Genomic DNA, 20,730 nt, shown 5'->3' with positions numbered 1-20,730 from the left:
AAATGCTTGGCTTATTCAGAGCTTTCCAAAATACTAAATGGTAAAACCACAAAGAAAAAAGCAGAAGTAGAGGGGAAAACCATTTTTTTTAAATTATTTTTTTTATCATTGCAGTGCTGAAAAGATAAGATCTGTGAATATCTAAATAATCATTGAAGTTGTAATAGTTACTCAGGGGCTTTTTAATATTGAGGCAGTGGCTAAAGGGATAATAAATGGATCTGATACACACTTGGGTTTTGCAACTAGCCCTTTTATTCGATCCCAGACTCTTAAGAGTTAGCAGATTCCAGGTTTATTTTTATTGTCTCAAACCAAGAGATGGAATTTAGGTATTAAATTAATCCTTCAGTGCTCAGTTGCATGACTGAAGTGGTCTCTGCTTTGCTTAGACATGTGAGGCCGTTGCATGGAATCCCAGTTGAGCAGCTTGAAATTAGAACTTGTATGAAGTAGGTTAATAGCTGCAAGAATTGCTTATGTTTCAAGCCTGCTTAACACTGCCTCTGAGGAAAGAGGTTTTCTTGACGGGTGAGAAAATGGCTTCCAAAATACAGCTCCTGAGTAATAATTTGCTCTTTTGAGGTAACACTAATAAATTTACATTTAGTACTTAAGCTTACAAGGCTCTTGAGATTCATACCATGTCTGACAGGAAACACGAAAACCTCAAATGTAAACAAAGTCTCATTAATTGTCTCAAGTTTATGGTTTCCATAGCAACTAAGCTTGGCCACATGTGTATAATAGGGCTGTCTAGATGTGGTATGGTTCCTATAGTAACCGTAACTGGGGTGACTCATGCTCTGCCTTGCCAGTAGATTTCTTCAGTGCTGTATTTGTTTTTCTTATCTGTATGGATAGGTTGTATATTTTGGTATGACAGCTTGACATACTGTTGTTATAAACAGTGATGAACACGAGATGGCTGCTGCCACAGGTACCTTTCACGTCCTGTGGCTGCTGGCTACACATTACTTACTTGTACTTTGTAAACGTCTCCTACCAAATGAGTTTCTGCCTCTGCTGCTGGAAGCATCCAGCTGTTAACAACTTCCATTGTTCTTTCTATGCAACTCCATGAGAAAAAGGACACAAATATAATTCATATTCCATCATTAGCATAGCTCACAGAGGAGTGGAATTCAGATCTCTGTATGAGGAGGATCCAGGTTGTGTGAATACTCAAGTCACATCAGGAGGGGCTGTGGAGGACAGGAAGATGAATTCTGTTATGGCTAGTTGAGATATAGTAAAAAATACTCTGTGCAGTCAGATCTGTGCCATTTCTGCACTATGAGTAGAAGACAATACAGGAAGAAAATACACAGCTGCCTTTTCTGCCCCTAAAAGTTAGAGAGCACTAACTAGAGAGTAATATAACTGAGTAGGTAACTGCTTTTTATTTTTCTGCAATGAAACTGAGTGTTTTGAAGACACTGTAATAAACTGCCTCAAGCATTTCACTTCTCTGATTTTCATGAACTGAAAAAATAATTGTACTGAGAACCAGTGACTGAAACAGCTTAAGACTACGTAATTAACCAAGAACTTTTACATCAACATAAGGATTTAAATAGATACCACTGTCTCTATTGCTTGACCAGTTATTTGCCTCTCTTTTCCATAGGTCACACTTCTTAGTTTAAGTAATGAAATAATAAAAAATGGTATTTTTACCTTGTATTTATAAAGAATAATTTTCAGCTGAGAGTATCCCACTTGGCTAATATTTGGTTAGATAAGTTTTAAACATCTGGAAGGTGTCATGTTGTTATTTAAAATTCACTTAATTCATAATTTACAAGCTTCAGTGTTCTTTTCCAGGATGTTCCGTGTTTTTAAAGAGTGAGTATCTACTACCTCATAAGAGTCCCATTTCTCTCTGTAAAATTCTGTGAAATTCCATGAATGCCAGTTCATTTTTCATATTCATTTCTCTGATGTTTTAGCAAAATTCAAGTGTTCATGTTGGGACAACACTGTGAGACTGATCTTCAGAATCCCAGAGTGGGAGTTTGGTCCTAGCAGAAATGATTGTGAATCCTCCAAGTGGCTGGGTTGTGTTGTGCTTCAGGCTGTTTTTGTCTTATTTAGGGAGGCCTTCAGTAGCTCCTTTTGAACATGAATTAATCTTTGATCCTTTTGCTAGGCTGGGATAGGTATATTTATGTCTGTAGCTTATTTCGTAATGTATGTGATCATAACTATTTACAAGAGCACAATAACTTTTCTTTCAAGGTAGCTTTGGTACCATTGCCTGCCTGTTGTTCTCTGACCTGGGTCACGTAGAATGATTAATAGAAAAAACTATCTTCGGGCATGCACTTTACTGAATGTAAAAGCAGAGCTTTCTCTTCTTATTGGGTAGGCAAACTGACAAAAGCAAGAACAAAATTTCTGATGTTTGATAGCTATCTGTTGGAGACTTGTCATCAGACTTGTATTTTGAAAAGTATGCTTGTTGCTAGTGTAGCTACCATCACCTCAGCTTTTTCTTTTTTGTCTTCTCTCGATGTTAAGACTGTTTGAGATGTTTATCTTAAATTTTTGAGTCAACCCTAACAAAATAATGGGAGCTGTCTTCTCGGCTCGTGTCAGAGAATGTTTGGCATTCAAAAGTTGAAAACTAGACGTTTAGCAAAACTGAATTGAGGAAGTTTGAAAAGCAACATGTGTTACAATGATAACTAAAGGAAGCTATTTATTTTCAAAAACATGATTATCTTGTGGTGGTAGTTATTTTAAGAATTACTGAAACTAGATATCTGTAGGGTTTAGCATTCCTGTTGAATGAAAATCTTTGTAAATATGACTGGATAAACTCTGCAAGAACCGAAGGGGAATGAAGACTCCTATTTAGAACAGATACAAATTAACTCTCAGGAGTTGAGAGGAAACTTTGCCTATGAGTAATGTATTAACATCATCCACTAACACTTCTTTCAGAGAATAAACATGTATGGGTAGCCCTGTACGTTGATCTTGATGCAACCTTTAGTTTCCTCTGTTCCTACTGTATTGGATGCCAATAAAAAGCTAGCAATGTTCTATCATGTGTTGTAGTTTAACTGGATTTACAGTAGATGTGTTTAAGAAAATTGGTGCCACAGATCTAATAGGTATACTGACCAGTCTGTAAATGATTTTTATGGCAACTCTTGCCCCGCCCCCCCCCCCCCAAAAAAAAAAACCAAAAATCAACAGCTTTTTATGCAACCTAAAGATTTGTAAGCAAATAAATGAATAGTACTGTTATAGCCAATTCATTGAATGTAGGGGGACTGTCTATAGGAGTTGGCCAAATGAGATACTGTCTCTTCTAAAAGACCTTGATGCAACTGCCAGTACCAGTAGCATTGTTTTTTTTTCCACAGTCAGCAGTAATGTTACATTTTGAGGTCAATAGCAAGTTTTCTTCCCTTCTGGCTGTACTTTTTTTGTACTTTTTTTGGAGTAATATTCCTAGCACGTTTAGTCCTGTTACAGTTTAGCACTCAGAGCTAAGATGGTAAGTATTTGAGGTTAACTGGTAATACTCCACCCATTACAGTTCAGTCTGTAATCACAGGCTCCAGTTGTTGTCACACCATTATGCCTTTACTTTGCTATGTTTTATTTGAACACTGAAACCTCTCATTACGGGCAAAAATTGCTCAGGAATCTAGTTTTCATCTTTTTGTAGAAATTTTATGTAGCACATCTCAACTTCTGTTTAGCTGGTGACCAACCATCTAACACAGATAAATTTTAACTTAGGCGTTTGAACTGTTTCACTGCTGCAGAAGTTTCAGGAAAATATTTCAGTGAGAGTGGTGTCATGCAGACAGCTCCCTTACGTGTTTACCCTTATAAACTAGAAACCAGGCTGCTGTGTATGCTTTAAGGGAAAAGTGCAGCTTGACAGGCAGTAATCCTTAGTTGTCCTAGCCCGTCCTCATGGGTATGTTTGTGGTGAAGAAGGGCCACCAAGGGGAGGCAGGCTCTACAGGTTGCAAGTCTCTGACATGAAAGAAATATAAAATGGGCCAGATTGTATTTGATGTGCTAATTCTGTTACCCGTCTCTACCATAACAGGTTTGTTTATTGCTAACTGGTAAATTTTCTCCCAAAATGAAAATGTAACATATATTATTTATAACATAATATACATTTGTAATATATACTGTATAAATATGCCAGCTGCTTCAGTCAGAACTACTCTCAACTGCAGATTCAGTCATAGAAAAACTTCACAAGGTGATTACTTACACACAAGTGCTTAATCTGAAAAAATGCATGCAGTAATCAAACATATTATCTGCATCTTAATTTCATAAAGACTGTAAAAGGAGAATCTTAAAGGAAGTGTACTTAGGTGGAGAACTCATTTATCCCTGGAACATCTTCACCAGCTTTAGCAGGAGTGCACCTGCAGTTCAAAATACCTCAAGTATTTTTCATCATTTTCTCTCTAAGCATTTCTAGATACTGCTAACCTCTCCCTGGATCCTCATCTTCACTGGTTTGTTCCACTCATATTGTCTTCTGCCAGTGTAGGCAGTGCAGCTAACCAGGGGTGCTTGTCTGACAGCATACTGATCTGTTCTCAGTTCAGACCCAAACTGGGTGAACCCTTAGCTTAGGAAATGTTTCCTGTGTTAGGAGGTTGGGTTATTTAGTGATTCATTACCCCTGTGTTTGTACCGCCACTCCCTTTTTACCAGCACAAAACCTGTTTTACTTCCCTAGGCTATATTTTACTCTTCCACAGAGCATGCTTTATTTGTGTTTCTGTTTAAATGACAGTCCTTCTAGCTCAAGAGTACAACTTGCTTCATAACAATACAACAGCAGTTAGCTAAACTTTCAGGGACAGTTAAGTCATTACTGCAATATAAAAGTAGGTTAACAGTTAACATCTGCTTGGTTATATGCAATGCAGGCAAGAAGACTTATGCAATAGCCCTTTACCCTGGGTGGCTTTGAAAAGGCGAGGGGGAACTTTGGAGAACTTTCATATTCCTGTCCTTGGTTTGTGTTATTCACATATCAGCTGCTTCCACCTGGTGGCCATTTTGGCAAGAATCCTTTATCAAAAAAAAAAAAAAAAGAAAAATAAGTTTTTAAAGAACAGATTTGGCTTTTGCACCCCTCAAAAAGGGGTGTCCATTTGATTGTCCATCCAAATGATTGTCCATTTAGGTTGTTAAGCAGCAAAGATGTAAATGATAGCTGTTAACAAATTTCTATGATATGAGGATGTAGAGATTTGTTTTCTGTTCTACACTGATTTCCCTCAAGACATGTTTATCTTATTCTAAAAGTGGCAATAAATACTCTTACTTAGTTTCTAGTTGTGGTTGGAAAAACTGCATTAATACTGACTTATTTCAGCGTATATTTTATGTTTTAAAAAAAAAAGGATCTCAAGTGTTGATACGATTTTCTATAAAGTTTCACTCTTGAGCTGCCTCAGTCTGTTAGTGTGACATAGTATGTTTAATTCCCAAGAAGTAACTGAGTATTGTTTTCTCTAACAGTGGCTTATCAGATACAATAATATTGGATATAATATCCAACTACCTGGTCCTTCCAAATAGAATTACTGTTCCCCTTGTCAGTGAAGTGCAGATTGCTCAGTTGCGATTTCCTATACCAAAAGTAAGTATATTTCTGTTAATAGTAATAATTTGGCATTTAATGTTGTTGTTGTGTACATATGTATGAATTTCTAAATATAGTTATTGCAATAATATAGGTTATGATGAATGTGTTCACTTTAAATGACCCCATTTATAAATAATTTTATGGAGTTTGATAATAGCACTGAGAAGGACTTTTTTTGTTTTGTTATAATCTTCCACGTATTACCTGTAAAGCATAGTTCAACTGTGTGGATTAAAAATTATTGTAACTTGTAATTGTATTGTAATATTGTAAAATTATGTAACATGTTTTATATTATTACTGCAAAATGTACTCTTTAGTTGAAAGTTGTTACTACTTAGTGCTGCTCTGTTCCAGTAGCATGGCATTTCTTGATATAACTGGTATGTTTCAGATTACCGATGGTAATTTCTTTTTTCTTTAAGAATCTTTCTGAGTCTTAGGTGTGCTGTGATCTCTCTTGATCCGCAGGGTGTCCAAACCAAGTTTCATGTTAAGGAAACTGCAGTGGAAGTTATAAAGAATATATTGCATGAACTGTGATGGCATGGAGACTTTCAGATTACTATATAAACTCATCCTTTCTATTTTTCAGGGTGTTCTAAGGATACACTTTATTGAAGCTCAGGACCTGGAGGGTAAAGATACTTACCTAAAAGGGATCGTCAAAGGAAAGTCAGATCCTTATGGAATCATCCGTGTAGGCAACCAGATTTTCCAAAGCAAGGTCATCAAAGAAAATCTCAATCCAAAATGGAATGAAGTTTATGAGGTATAATCAATAAAAATGTGTTTTGCATTTTGTAGTGTGGTCTTCTAAAATTTCTTTTACTAAAGAAAACACTCTGGAGATTTTCTTGAGGAACTTTTTGATGTTTCCCTCTAAAAGTCCAAAGTTCTGTAACAAACAGCTATTCTCCATTGATGTATATATACTTTGTCTAGACTTAGCAACAGTAATTCTGAATAGTAGTCTAGTCTCTTAATACCAACGTGAACAGAAAAAAATAATCTGAAAAGCTCTAATCGCAGAATCACAGAATTGAAGGGGTTGGAAGGGACCTCGAAAGATCATGCTTGCTCAACTCATAAAATCACATATTTTTAAAGCTTTTGCCTGTTGATATGTGTTAATACACAAAGACACTGCAGTTTCAGTGTTTTAATGTTACTGTGCCATTTGACAAAGCCAGTTAGTTTTACCATTGACAATGCTGTCTCACTGTACTTCCAGGCCTTAGTATATGAACATCCAGGACAGGAGCTAGAGATTGAGCTCTTTGATGAAGATCCAGACAAAGATGACTTCCTTGGAAGGTAAATGTTATGGAGAAAATGTGTGTAGATAGTGAAAAGAGATTAAGTATTTTGATGTAACTTTTTTTTTTTCATTTTGTATTTTATTGCGCTTGTATTTCTGCTGTGTTACTGCATTTATAAATTACTTATCTTTTCAAATTTTGGTATTAAGTAGTTTCCTAATTCCTTGGATACTGCATGTACGGAAACAAATTTGTATTAAAATGTGCTTGTGTGTATATATACACGTGTGTTTTCATAGTCATGAAAAAAAATAAGGTAAGTGTTGTGGATTCCCAGAAAAGGGTGCTTTAATTTTTTTTGAGTTGAACCATACCTGCTTTAATATTCTTAAGCTAGCATTAAAACCTAAAGATATATCAACTTCATCTGAAGAAATAATTATAATTGTGTATGTCCTTCATTAGAGTATTTTTTAATTGGCTAGCTCAGTTTATTTTCCTCTACGAGGTGATCTTAGCAGTTTGATTAAAGAAATAATATTGCTATAATGCTTTCGCAAACATTACTCACTCTTAGATTCCATAGGCTACCTTTAGTGTTTACCCATAAACATTTCAGGGTTTTAGTCAGCTTCTTTCACCAGTAATTTGTCACCTTTATTTCTTGCAGAGTTTTGGAGCTTCCCATTGTTGCTTTCCATACAGAGTAGAACTCCCTTATCTTTCCAGCTCCTTCTCTCTTAACAGGAGCAACAGTACCTACTTCTCTTCTCATTTAAATAAAGAAGTAGGTAGTACTAAGGCTTCTTTTCTTTGCACTTCCCTAATCTTACATTGAAGTGGTGGGGGGGAAGAGTGGCAACTTGATCGTAATATGTATACCAGTACTAGTAAAACAAAAGGCAAGACAAATGTTCATACACCAGCATGCATTTGTCTGCACTATTTAATTTTTAGCAGATTCCCTGGTACACTTTTGGCTTGTGCAAACCAGTGCTCTGTCAGACAGTTCTGAAGCATGAATTTGGCATAACATATGTCCAGGGGCTAATTCCAGTGGGTAGTTCGGATGTGGTCATGGTTTTGAGAACTTGTGTATGAGCCATATTTTGCCAGTTGCACCCATAGCTACAAAATGGGCTCTAGTACAGGCATATTTTCTATCATCCTGCATTCCATCCTGGCTCAGACATTTCATTCCCTACTTTTTTCTCTCTTAGGGGCTAAAAGAATAGTATTGTTTTGTTCTTTTGCTGTCAGTGGAAACCTGGATACTCAGCAAGCACAGGGTGGGGTTTGAGCTCTAAGTTAGACTTTTTGCTTCTTGTCTAAAACACTTTTTTTGTTTGTTTCGTTGTTGTTGTTTGTTTTGTTTTCTTTTTTCCTAGTTTGATGATAGATTTAATTGAAGTTGAAAAGGAACGACTTCTAGATGAGGTAAGTGTTGGGTAAATTCTGGTTTAAAAAGCAAAACAAAACAAAAAGGAAACAAAAAATGCAACAAAACATGTTGTACATTTAGTTGTTCTCATATTTTTTCCTGAAGATAGTTCCTGAATAACCTTAACGCTAGAGAAATAGATTCCTTGATGAACAAAGCAGTGGTTTAAAGGATAGCTGAACTGTTGAATGATGCCATTCTTCTTCTGCCATTGGGTTTTAAGCTTACTAGTATGTGAATGCAAAAAATGGTGTCATGTATTTGATAAGGGATTTTTCTTCCATGAGAATAGTTATTTGCCTGCATTTAACTACTTTTAGACTTTAATTAAACTAATGTAGAAGAAAGCGGAAGTTTTATCCTACATATAACAGCAATTTTATTAGTGATGTTATGTATTAGTTTGATGTATTAGTGTGTATTTTTAGAACAGCTTTAAAGAGCTCAAAGAATTCTCTTGATGTTTTAAAAATGCTTTTATAGGACAACATAGAGGTTTGCATGAGTGGTTTTGTATGACAGAACTGAATAGTTATACATTGTCATAAAAAGTAGTGTGATACAGGACATTTTAAACAATAAATTAAATCTTTTTAGTTTATGCACATTCCAGCTCTAATAGATTTCTGGTGTGTCTTAGCATTTCCTAAATTTCCTGAAGAGCCAATTGCAGTTATGTATTTCTCTGGTGTCAGATTATTTCACATTACTTTGCTTAACTTTTAGTGGTTTACTTTGGATGAAGTGTCCAAAGGAAAATTGCATTTAAAACTGGAGTGGCTCACATTGATGCCAACGGCAGAAAACCTAGACAAGGTATTGAAGGAACACATTACTTTTCTCCTAATCTTTTTTTCCTTTTCCTTTTTTTTTTTTTTTTGTGTGCGCACATTGTAAGATGTAAGTGATTTAATTCTTTAGCTGTAATGAATTTGGATAAATCTGTGACTTTATTCCAAGCTGTCTGTCTTTAGAAATCTCAAATGAGTCATGCCTGTCAATGTACTTCTGTGGCATGGGATTTTTAAAATGCTTTTTCCTTCTTTTTCTTTTCTCTTAATGTTATGGTTTGAGAATATCAGCCAATATTTCATTAGACTTGGAGATAAAACTGAGCATGATATATAGTCTATCCAATTAAAAAAACAACAACAACAACAAAAAAAACTAGGAAATGGGGTGGAATTCATGGAAATACCTACATCTATGTGGAGACTTAAAAAGCTACTGCTTATATTTTACAGTGTGTATATGTGAATGTTTGGGTTTGGGAAGATATTTTTATAATACTTTTTAGGAATGGGACAGAAATAATGTCGTATTTAATTTGCACAAAGCCTCACAGTATGGTTTTCGTTTAGGTGCTAACTAGCATTAGAGCTGATAAAGACCAAGCCAATGATGGACTTTCTTCTGCATTGCTTATTCTCTATTTGGACTCAGCAAGAAACCTGCCTGTAAGTTATATTCTCCTGGATGCCCTTTTCTCATAGGTATCTCTTGCTTACTTCCAGCATGTCTTGCTTGGTAGTATGGCACACTGCTTCACTAACACACCTTAAGCCATGTGTTCTATTCTTTCTCTTTTTTCAAAACGTGTAATGTAAGGTCCATATTTCTAGTAGTATGGTAATATATTTATATAATTAATAAAACATTACCCTTTAATCAGTGTGATTTTTTCTTTAAAGAATGCTCCTTTCCTGGACTTGAAAGGCTGCATGTTTTTATTATGCAGTGTTTTCCATAAATAGTATGGGATCAGCATGGGGAATTATAAGAACTAACTGGGAAAAGGCCTACTTCCTTGAATTCAGGTAAACTTGCTTGCTTTGGTTTAGGATATCTGTGGTAGATTTGAAGGAAATGAAGTCCTCAACATGAAATTTATGCTGTGCGGTTGATGTTACAGTGGCAGAATATTTGTATGAGATTTCTGTCAGGTTGGCGTTTGGAGTAATGTTTGCCTGTGTAAAACGCACATAAAACATGTTTCTGTCATTATATGGATTATACTATGGCAGTGTGAAGTAGTTTGTCTGTGGTGAGCACAAACTGTATTGTAGTTTATTTCAGGTTAGCAGTGTTCTGTTCATGGTTGGAAATTATGGCAGTAATAAAGTAAACCCCACCATAAATAGGTATGGGAAGCACTGAATTTTTCCATTTTTCAGCATTGCTATTAGGTGAGAAATTCTGGGAGTGATGGCTAAAATACTAATCAAAGATCTAAGTTTTCAAGCCTCAGATATTTTTTGATGTGTTTTGCAAATTTGTCCACTCGCCTTAAATTTCAGTTAAAATAAAATACTGCATCAAAGTGTAACAAATGAAATCGCAGTAGCCTAAACAATTTACATCACTGACTAGTGATTTCATTTAGCAAATAGTCTGTTCTAGCATGTATAGAGCAGTGGTTGAAAGCAGTATTATGGGTGATTTTAAAAGCTAAAGGGATGTACCTCATTCGGAATCGTCCTGCATTATCTTCTTAGAATCACTTTATTGAATTTGGGGGAACTCTGTAAATTAGCAGAGAGAGTAAAATTACTCTAATACGGAGTAAACATAAATAGAATAGAATTATGGCATGCTTAACATTAGTTTCAGAATATTGCAACACACAAAAATGTCTGTCTGCCTTCTGTTTTGTGCTAGATTAAATTGAACCCACGTCTTTATTTTCTTGTTAAAATAATTAAAAATACTTAAAAATTTACTTTCTGTTAAAAAATTACTTAAATGAAACTCTAAAAGTTTAAAATACACTGAAGCCTCTTCATTAAAAAGGAATAATTTATAGTTCTCTCATCCACAATCTCATAACAATCCCCTAATTTTTTCCTTACCATCCTGCTTCTCTGTTTTAGAATAGTTTCTCTAGGAAATACATAGAGGCTTTGTCATAAGTTTTAATTTGTTCCCTTCCTATTTTAAATATTCTTTAGTGTTGTCTTCCTCCCTTACAGAGGTTAAGCTGCAAGCTTTGTGTTTTACCTCCTTTTGGAGACAGTATTTTTGTTTCCGTGTTTTAGTCAGTACTTCTGATCGGTAGATCTCTAAACTCTAGGGCATGGAAAGCGGAAGGAAGTTCCTTGCCCAAAGCTGACCAGTTAGCTACAGCATCCCAAATTTCTTATTGCTGTGTCTGATGCTTTGTTTACAGTATAGCATTGCATGGGTAGTGTTGGGGAATGAGGGTGGTCATAGCGTGGAACCTTTATACCTTTGTTTTTCTTGTTCTGCCAGCCCATAAATGTAGTTGCTACAGATAACTCAGTATTTAATTGCAAGTCATTCTCTGTCCAGTAATGTGCTAGAATATGCTAGAAACTAGCACTGAACACTTGAAAAATTCCATTTACGAGTTTACAACAATCATAAATACGATACTGTTTTAAATTCAAATTGTCCAGAAACAGATACAAAAAGGCATTAAAATTGGGTTGGAGGGAAAATATGGGAGGACAGCTTCTTGTGGCAGGACTGAAAGGATTTCTATAGATTCTGTAATTAGATCCTATGAGGGAATGCCTACACAAAATACAGCAAATTATAGTGAATACAGCTCTTTTTATGTCCATTTGTTCCATATCACAATCAACAGTTACAAGACTAAACATGAAAGTCTGCTAGCTTCTCATGATGTGTTCATATTCATTGATAGGGTTGCTGTAGTGTAATAGTAAAATTAATTGCTCTTTTGGATTGCTTATATTTATGAGGAACAAAAGGTTAAGCGACAATGAAGTCTCACTTACTATTAATAAGTAGCATAATTTTTTTGAAGGCTTGTCCACAGCTTTTATGTTAAAACGGAAATATTTTCTGGATGAATAAGAACTTTTTATTGCCTTCAATATGGATTTTTTTTTTAAAGTTATTGCTGATCACTGGTACATTTTAGATTTAGCATCAGACTTACTTTGCTTGAGTTACAGTGGATAACCAAATCAGGCGTTCCTTTTCACAAATTCATTGTAGTTGTGAGATCGTGAGCACTAGGATGGTTTATCAGAAATATGTTTTATGTGAAACAGAAATGGTTTAGAAGTCAGGTCTCTAAACTTTCTTAGTTGGAACTGCCATATAAATCTGAACTACCAAGAATGAACCAGGAAAGTTGTGCTAATATATTTCAATAATTAATCAATAAAAAAGCAAAAAAATATCAAGTTTCTGTGCTACAGAAAGTTTAACTGTTGAAACTATTCATAATGACAAATATTTTTGTTATCTGCTGTTTTCTCTGGAATCCTTTGACTGTCTTCTTTAACTTTCTTGTGTAGTAAAGCTGCTTATGCATTCATTCTGCCACAATCCCATCACTCTGCTTTCTCCTTCCATTTCCATCTTCCTAAGAGTATCTACGAGGGAAACTTTGGGTGTGGATACTTAAAAGAGAGGAGAGCATCGGGACTAGTCTTTTGTGAAAACACTACCTCACTCTATAGAGCACTATTTGTGAGTTCTCTGGTGTTATTTGTATTGTACCTTTTATCTGCCAGAGTGTGGATTAGTGCTACTAAAGCCACTCACTCTAGTGGATTGAGAGCATGCAATTTGTTTTGCTGCATGGTTTCAACAAGTGTGCATTGTTTTTTTGTGCTATTTTTCTTGCATTTTAAAGGCTATTTAAATTTCATTGATCAGCATATCATTGGGTAAGTAATTAACCTTTCATGATAAAAACCCAAGATAAGTTTGTTGTAAAAGCTCTTACATTTAGCTTAAATTGGTGATTCATTGAGAAATAAAATGCATACTATACTAGCACGCTGTGTGCTGGCAATTGTTGGCTTTTATTGCAAAGGAAAGAAAATGTAATAAATACTACAACCAACATCCCAGAATCTTTAATGGTGATGCACTCAACATTTCTAAGAACTTGCAACCTTTCCACACAGGTTCAAGTACTGAGCTAAAAATGGGTGTGATTCTTTGTGCATCCCAAACTATAAATTCCCTTGTAAATTCTGATTCACTCCATGATGCTCCTTGTTTTGCAAATTCCCAAGCTCCTTTTTTTTTCTTTTTTCTTTTTTTTTTTCTCCAAATTAGTCTGTAGTCAGGAAAATCCAGGCTAGGAAGAATCAAAAGTTAATATTTTTGCTTTAATTTAGTGATAGGAGATTATTGCAAACTAATGAACCTCTGAATACTTACACCTAAGTCTGTAAACACAACCTTGGTATCCCCAGAAAGAATGGGAGTCTGTTCCGAATAAGAACTCTCTTGCCAGGGAGGTAGTTATGCCACTGTAGATTGTGCAGATTTAATTTGTAGCTGGCTGCTTTTGATTCGTATCATAAACCTTGATTTAAAAACACTCTTCCTTCTTTTCCCTCCAATAAACCAACAAAACAATCCTTTTCCTGGTCCTTTCAGTTGGTTTCTGTGTAGGAATTCATTTTCCAGTATCAAAAAATCTTTGCATCTACTAACCAAGTTGTATAAAATTTAATGAGTAAGATACACAGTTCATAATCATAGATACTTATGTTTTTGGAGAAACACATGTAATTTATAGGTATCACAAGGATTCAAACAATATATTCTATGGTTCAGTTATCTTGGTGCTAAAACTGATAAGTAGTTGCTGTTTTAATTATAAAAACTATAGATATATCGTTTTAAAAAAAAAAAGTTTGATTAAAGCATAGCCTTGATGTTTTTGTTAGAGTCATTGTATTAGAACATTTCATCTAGATATAACAGTACTTAATGAGATACAGGACAAAACTTTCCAAATCCATGAAGCTATTTGCAAGTCAGAGTGGAACTGTTTTAAGATAGCCATGTTTGGGTTTCCTTCAACAGCACTGTCAGCTGGCTTGTTCTACAGTTGCTGTTGGGTACCAGTCTTGCAGCAACCAAAGAGGCAAGATTTATGGCTGGAAGCTAGGAGAGAGGAGAGGAGAGGACTGTTATAGCCTAGAGATAACAGCTTCAGCAGTTGTAGAACTGCCCATCGTGTTCAGGGGATCTTTAAATGTCTTATGCAGACATTCACACCTCTAAGTTCAGGTATCTAACTGACATGTCTGAGTTATTTTTGGCGTTTGTGGATGTGTTTGGTGGCTGTTAAAAAGGGATTTCACTTTATTTGGGGGAGAGGAACAAACAAAGCCCTGAATGCTCAGATTCTTTCTAATTGTTTTTATTGACTGCTGGAAACCTAGATTCATGACACCTAATTCAGACATCTACCCATCTAAATCTGATTTATCTGAAGTTAAGGATTATGAACTATGCTCTTAGTATAATTTCTAGAAGTACATAATACTAATTTTATGATATGTTGTCATATATATTTTTTTGTATATAGTGTATGTATATAACACTTAAATTATCTGTATTTTAAATCAGCTCTTCCAGATCAGTCACTGTCTTCTGGTCATCAGCTGAGAGATTTAGAAACTTCTAAAGCACCATCTGAACCCCAAGAAAAAATTAGTGAGTTAACATAAGTAATGAGTTGCACTCCACAGCGTATCAAATTAGCGTTTGGCTTAATAATAAAACAGCTTGTTAGGTGTCATATAATTTATGGCCTTGCTATATTAGGATTTACTGCAAAAGTCATTAGCCATTAGAGAATACTAACCTGAAGTTGGATTTATTTCATTGTGTCAGATGTCAGTATAGTTCTTGGATAACTGTCCCCTTTTCATGTAACTCAGAGATGCTCAGAACCATAGCAAGACAGCTTTGTAATCCAAGGCAAGACCTTTTCTTGGCTTTTTTATTGAATACTCCCATTTCTTCTCCTAGTCTCCTCCCTCCCAACCTTTCAGCCACCTTCCTCATGGACCTGCAGCTCCTTCCCTTGAAACCTGAAGTCTGGCTTAAACATATTTGCCCCAGCTGGTATCCCTGTTGGCCTTCCTTGCTATGATTCCAGAGGAATTGAGACTTGTGCAATAGCCAGGAATCATTGGTTGCCTACCTTTATAATTGATGACAGAGGTTTGTTTTGGGCTTTTAAAATTCCTTGAAACAATAACATAGGGGAAAAACTGTGTATTGAATTTGCAGGTAAAAATGCAAGGGAAGGATGGCCAGTAAGTTTGAGGGGCAGTTTATGTATCAAAATGATACTGATGAACTGCACATATGATCTGAAACTAGGTGCTTTTCAGAAGAGGACATGTACTGCTCTCATATTAATATGGGATAAGTGCTGTCTGACAGGAGTAGATCTGTAATCATGCTGTATCATGCTGTTACAAAACAAATACCATCTTGACTATAGAAAGGAGTGTAGCCTGTAAGATGTGCGGACTAATCCTTCTGTTCTGCTTGGACAGGCCCTGATTTTGGACACAGCTGTCTAGGATGGAAACCAAGTAAAATGAATATGGAGGGCAGCAGTGATGATAATGAGAAAGCTAGAAAATGTGACTAGCAGAGAAAGAATAACTAGGATGCATTTAGCTTTAGGAGATAAAAATGAAGATGGAAAGGACACAAGGCTGCTGCAAACAAAGTTTTTCATGTTTGCCAGAGAACAAAAAGCAGTGCTTAAATTCCAGCAAGGAATATACCAGTTGAGCTTTAAAAAGCCTTTGAATGATAAGGAGAGTTAAACATTTTGATCAATGTATCTGGGGATATTGTGCAGTCTCTATATTTGAAGGTCTTAAGTCCAATAATCTTAGACCCTAACATATCTAAACAAGTACTTTTGGAAGACTGCTTAATTTTATTTTACAAAAAATATATATATATATATTTTTAAAAAGCCAAACTTCTGCCTCCCCCCCAATTTCATTATATTGTATGTTCCTTCTGAAACAGAAATGTCAAAACTGAATGCTAGGAATCTTGTCACACAGACTGGCCAATATATGGATGTGACATCCCCAAAGAAAATGTAAAAAAAAAAAAAATATTTCTGCATGAAGCTTAAAATCTTTTTTCAAATTTTAGTCAATTCTAAGTTTTGTATTTCATGAAAGCGTTTCTTTTGGCAGAGCATTAACTATCTTGTTTTCTGTTCATCATCCAGCATGTTTACAAAAGCCACTATGCAATTATTTTTTTTTGCCATATATTACAGCTTTTAAAGCACAATTCTCCCTTTAAATAGAAATATGTGCTTGTAAAAAAGCCAGACATAAGTATACTGCTTTGAAATAGGTTTTATGTCAAAAATATATTTCCTGAAATTACCTCTTATGCATTGAATGCCATCAAAATTTTTCCGTAATATTTTTGTAATTTACATGTATCACTTCAAGAACAATCTATTGTTAGTAAAATAAAATGCAAAACTTTGTTTAGTTAATGGAAAATAGTCAGGTGTTTTGTTCTGCTAAATCAGTTCAAACTCCTCCTGTTAGTTTATTTGTATGCCTTCAACTAAGTGAAATATATTTAATTCTAGTTAGCTTGCAGTCTTTATATCATTCATCTGGTTAAGAGTCTCAAACAACTAAAATTTTTATAATGATCTATGTCTTGTCAATACTTTGAGCGTAGTAATTTCTCCCACAAAAGGACTCCTTCACACAACCATTTGATTTAACAGAGAACCTTCAATGTTGTGAAAATATATGTAGCCAAATTTTAAAAAGGTTCATTTGGAAGGGAACGCTTAGGACAGCAAGCTCTCAATACAACCTGTTTTATGAAGTTTCTTTTATTATCATAAAAGAGCTGATAAGGGAAATGTATCTGTATTGAAAGGGCGTACCTTAGTTTAAAAGCAGAATACAAACATTCAGAGAGGATATGGGGAAAAAAAGCTTTGTCCATTTTTATTTCTTTATTTTTGTTTGTTTTTTTAGTGATCCCATCGTTTTGTTTGAAAGATTGTTTTTTTTTTTTTTTTGGCCTATGTTTTCATGTAATAATTAATTAACCTAATGAAATTGCTTCATTGCATGACTTTACTAACCCTTCCTGTGTTCATTCTCTCCTGACTTAAAAGCATAATCCATTAGAATTTAACCCTGATGGCTTGAAGAAGGCTGCTGTTCAGAAAGCCCTAAAGGTAAAATTAATATAGTTGTCCATTTAAGGTCACAATAGTAATTGGAAGTGCACGAATGCCTGCAACACTTTCCTTGCAACAGTGAATGGAATTTCTTATGCCAGATCTATATTTAGTATGATTCAGTTTTGTTTACCATCTGATTTCAAGAAATGGTCAAGATGTTGGTAAAATTCTATGGTCTGTGGTAATCTGAATTTTAAATCAGTCAAGTGGAGCATAGGCTGCTTTAGAAGACTAAAATAAATTAATCCTGAGAACTAGCTTGAAGTAGTATTTAAAGAACAAAGCCGACATGAAAGCTAAGACATCTTTTACATACTAAGTGATACTTTACTGCTCAACTCTGAATGACTAGCCAACAAAATCAATGTCTTACATATTTTTGAATTAATCATTTTTCTGCTAGATGTTTTTGGAAGGTTTTACATCTTTTATATGAATGCTGAATAAATTCAGTCCAGCCTTTTGATACGGAAGACTTCATGTTGAGTGGCAAACTTGGAAGGCATGAACCAAGTTCTCAGATGGAGGAACTTGGACAACAGGCAGGCTCTAATAGACTGAATATCCTGTCAACAGCAAATTTGTCAGTGGCAGATGTTAGAGGTGTGTTCCTATCTATTTAGCATGAATTCATATTATTTATATTTATGTATGAGAATAAGCAACAGGGTCTTTTTGCAAACTAATGAAGTTTCTTCATTTTATGAAAAAAGGGAGCTTTAGACACCTTTTTATGGGTGACGAAAAAATGAAACAAATTTCTCTTACCAGTTTTCCCACCATCAACTGGAATGTAATCTGACTTTCTTTGTATTCCTTAGACCTTGTAGTCTGTTGTCTTTGATTAAGGCTATATACCTTTTATTAGAAATCACAAAAGAAAGGCGGCATTCATCCAAGAAAGGAGTGATTTCTACCAGCTTTTTTTCTAAAGGAAAGTATTGTTAATAAGCAGCGTGTCACGTTAAAATCAACTAATATTAGTGGAAGTATGATGTCAAAAATGTAAGTTCAGATCCAAAATTACCTTAAAATACACTCATTCTTAATTTAAAAAATTTAAATTATTTGAATTGTTTGTGACCTTACATGCATAAAGTAGATTTTAACTAACTTTCTGTTTACAGTTTCCTACAGGGAGAACTCAAAGTATATTAACTATGCATACTGTATTGTCTAGGCCTCTTAAACTCCATTAACACCTACTTGAGATGATTAACTTTCATGTCTAACTTTTCTTTCTGACAAATTTTTTAGTTAATTTAAAATTTTTGAAGAAACACGTAATTGGGAATGTTCCTTTGTGTATGTAATTTGATTCTAAACTGATGTTTATTTTCACAGTTTGATGTAATGCTATACAGCTGGTAAGCAAGGCTCAGATATGGCAGATGGTTGATTCTCTAGTAAAGAGTATTTGGTAAACTGTAGAAATATACATCAGGTACATTATAGTGAATCTTCTTTCTCCCCAGACTGAAAGTGGGGAATATCAATGTTCTGATATTACATCCAGCTTAATAATAATACTGCCATGTAAATAAAGTGAACTTTCTGAGTTTGTGGTTTTTCCATATCTTCCATCTGTATGCCATACTCATTTTGCAATTTTAACTATGCTTCGTGGGCTTTGGGGGTTGTTGTAATGCTCATTAAAGTATTTGCACCTTTTCAGTTTCATCCAAAGAAAACAGAAAGGAGTCTAAAATTCCTGTTTATTTCTAATGTTTTGTTTTACTTTACTTAGGGAAGTTGGACACCTTCATATTAATGTGTTCACCAGGCTAGTAATCTGTTCACCAGTCACTAGCCATTGTGCCATTCCAGTCTGTTGAATAAAATGCTGAGAATAATAGATTGTCATACAGTAGAATGCAAATGAATTGTATTTTTAAGACGCAGACATTTAAGTTTCAGAGGAGACATTTAGGAAAAGAGTTTAGTCTGAAGACAAAGTTTTTGCTTTTTCTTTACCAGTCAGGAAAGAAAATAAACAGCAATCCCAACCCACTTGTTTTGCTGTCAGTTGGACACAAGGCACAGGAAAGTAAGGTAAGTTCCTGCTCTCTGTACCTGTCTCTGTCTACAGACATTTGGTGGCTCTTTGTGATTGGTATTGGCTATCAAGCCATTGAGCACATCTACTGCTCTAAAAGTTATCACCAGAACTAAAATTTTCAACAAGGAGCCGAGGATCAAATGGGTACTTAATTCAAGCTGTCTGTGAGTAGAGACCAGATTTATAACTATTTGTAGACGTCCTTTCACAGTAGGTTCTGATCTGCAGCTGGGGTTCTTGCCACAGTCGTTGTGTAAGTAACACTGTGAGCAAAACACGGGCTTCAAAACACTGATCGGGATTTGAAAATGCATAGACAGAAATGTTTAGGTTGGAGGGGACCAAGAAGATCATCTGATTCAACCTTCAGTTTAAAGTGTAGGACCTTAGATTAGCCCAAGTGCTGTGTAACTGTCATGAGTATTTCCCTAGAGAAAATTCCACCACTTCTATGGGCAACCTATTTCAATGTTTCATTGTTTTCATGGTGAAGAATTTTTTCATGTATATGAAAAATATGAATTTTCCCTGAAGCAGCTGGTGGCTGTTGTCTCTTGTCCTGCTGCTACGTATCCTTGTCAATGCGTACCTCCACCTGGTCTATAACTACTTTTCAGATATTGGATTAGATCCCCCTTCCACTGCCTTGTCTCTAAGTTGAACAGACTGAATGCCTTCAACCCTTTTTTATATGTCAAGTTCTCCATCATCTTGGTGTTCCTCCAGTTGACTCTCTCCAACTTCTTTATGCTTCTTGAATGGGCAAAGTGAAAGTGCTGCAACTGGACACAGTATGCCAGGTCTGGCCTATCAAGTGCTGAGTGGACCGATGCACATCTTTTGATCTCTTGATTATACTCTTACTGATTTAGTCTAGGACACAATTTGCCTGCACTACTTGCAAGAGTGCACTGCTGACTTAGCTCCTTTGCCCTCTAAGGTAGACGCCCATGGAGTACCTCTGAACAGATCACAGAGCAAGTTGAATCTGGTTTTCTGAAGTCCAAGAATTTTATTCTGTTATTTTTCATCCTCATGCATCTTAGGATCATATCGCTATCATTGATAGTCACATACACAAACCAGTCTTACTCATATGTAAGTAGTAGGTACGGAAGAGCTCCACTCCTAGTCAACACCCCAAATGACTGAGAACAACCCTAAGACAACAGTGTGTTGTTTCCTAAAACAAACTCCTAATTGCTTAAGCAGCACTGTGCTGCTTTACTAGGAAATGGAGAGCTTCAACTGCTCTAAGATAAGAACTTGGTTTGGCAGACCCGAGAGAGCTTTGTCGGAAGAAGACCTCATCCA

The 20,730-nt window shown here is 35.4% G+C and overlaps 1 protein-coding gene across 4 annotated transcripts in view; it reads left to right on the top strand.

Moving 5' to 3' along the window:
* ESYT2 (extended synaptotagmin 2) overlaps positions 1-20,730 on the top strand; it is an 86,755-nt gene that overhangs the window by 54,807 nt on the left and 11,218 nt on the right. For 3 of the 4 annotated variants that reach the window (XM_040546230.1, XM_040546233.1, XM_040546232.1), the window contains exons 8-15: positions 5,524-5,644; positions 6,246-6,422; positions 6,885-6,967; positions 8,301-8,349; positions 9,080-9,169; positions 9,715-9,810; positions 17,289-17,351; positions 19,335-19,409. In XM_040546230.1, coding sequence (XP_040402164.1) covers positions 5,524-5,644; positions 6,246-6,422; positions 6,885-6,967; positions 8,301-8,349; positions 9,080-9,169; positions 9,715-9,810; positions 17,289-17,351; positions 19,335-19,409 — 754 coding nt within the window. The remainder of the gene's footprint in view (positions 1-5,523; positions 5,645-6,245; positions 6,423-6,884; positions 6,968-8,300; positions 8,350-9,079; positions 9,170-9,714; positions 9,811-17,288; positions 17,352-19,334; positions 19,410-20,730) is intronic. The other variant, XM_040546231.1, reaches the window with a different exon arrangement.

The sequence above is a fragment of the Cygnus olor genome, chromosome 2, assembly GCF_009769625.2.
Source record: "Cygnus olor isolate bCygOlo1 chromosome 2, bCygOlo1.pri.v2, whole genome shotgun sequence".
NCBI classification, from domain to species: Eukaryota; Metazoa; Chordata; class Aves; order Anseriformes; family Anatidae; genus Cygnus; species Cygnus olor.
The sequence above is the reverse complement of the archived record's forward strand: the minus strand, read 5'-3'. Positions and strand labels throughout refer to the sequence as shown.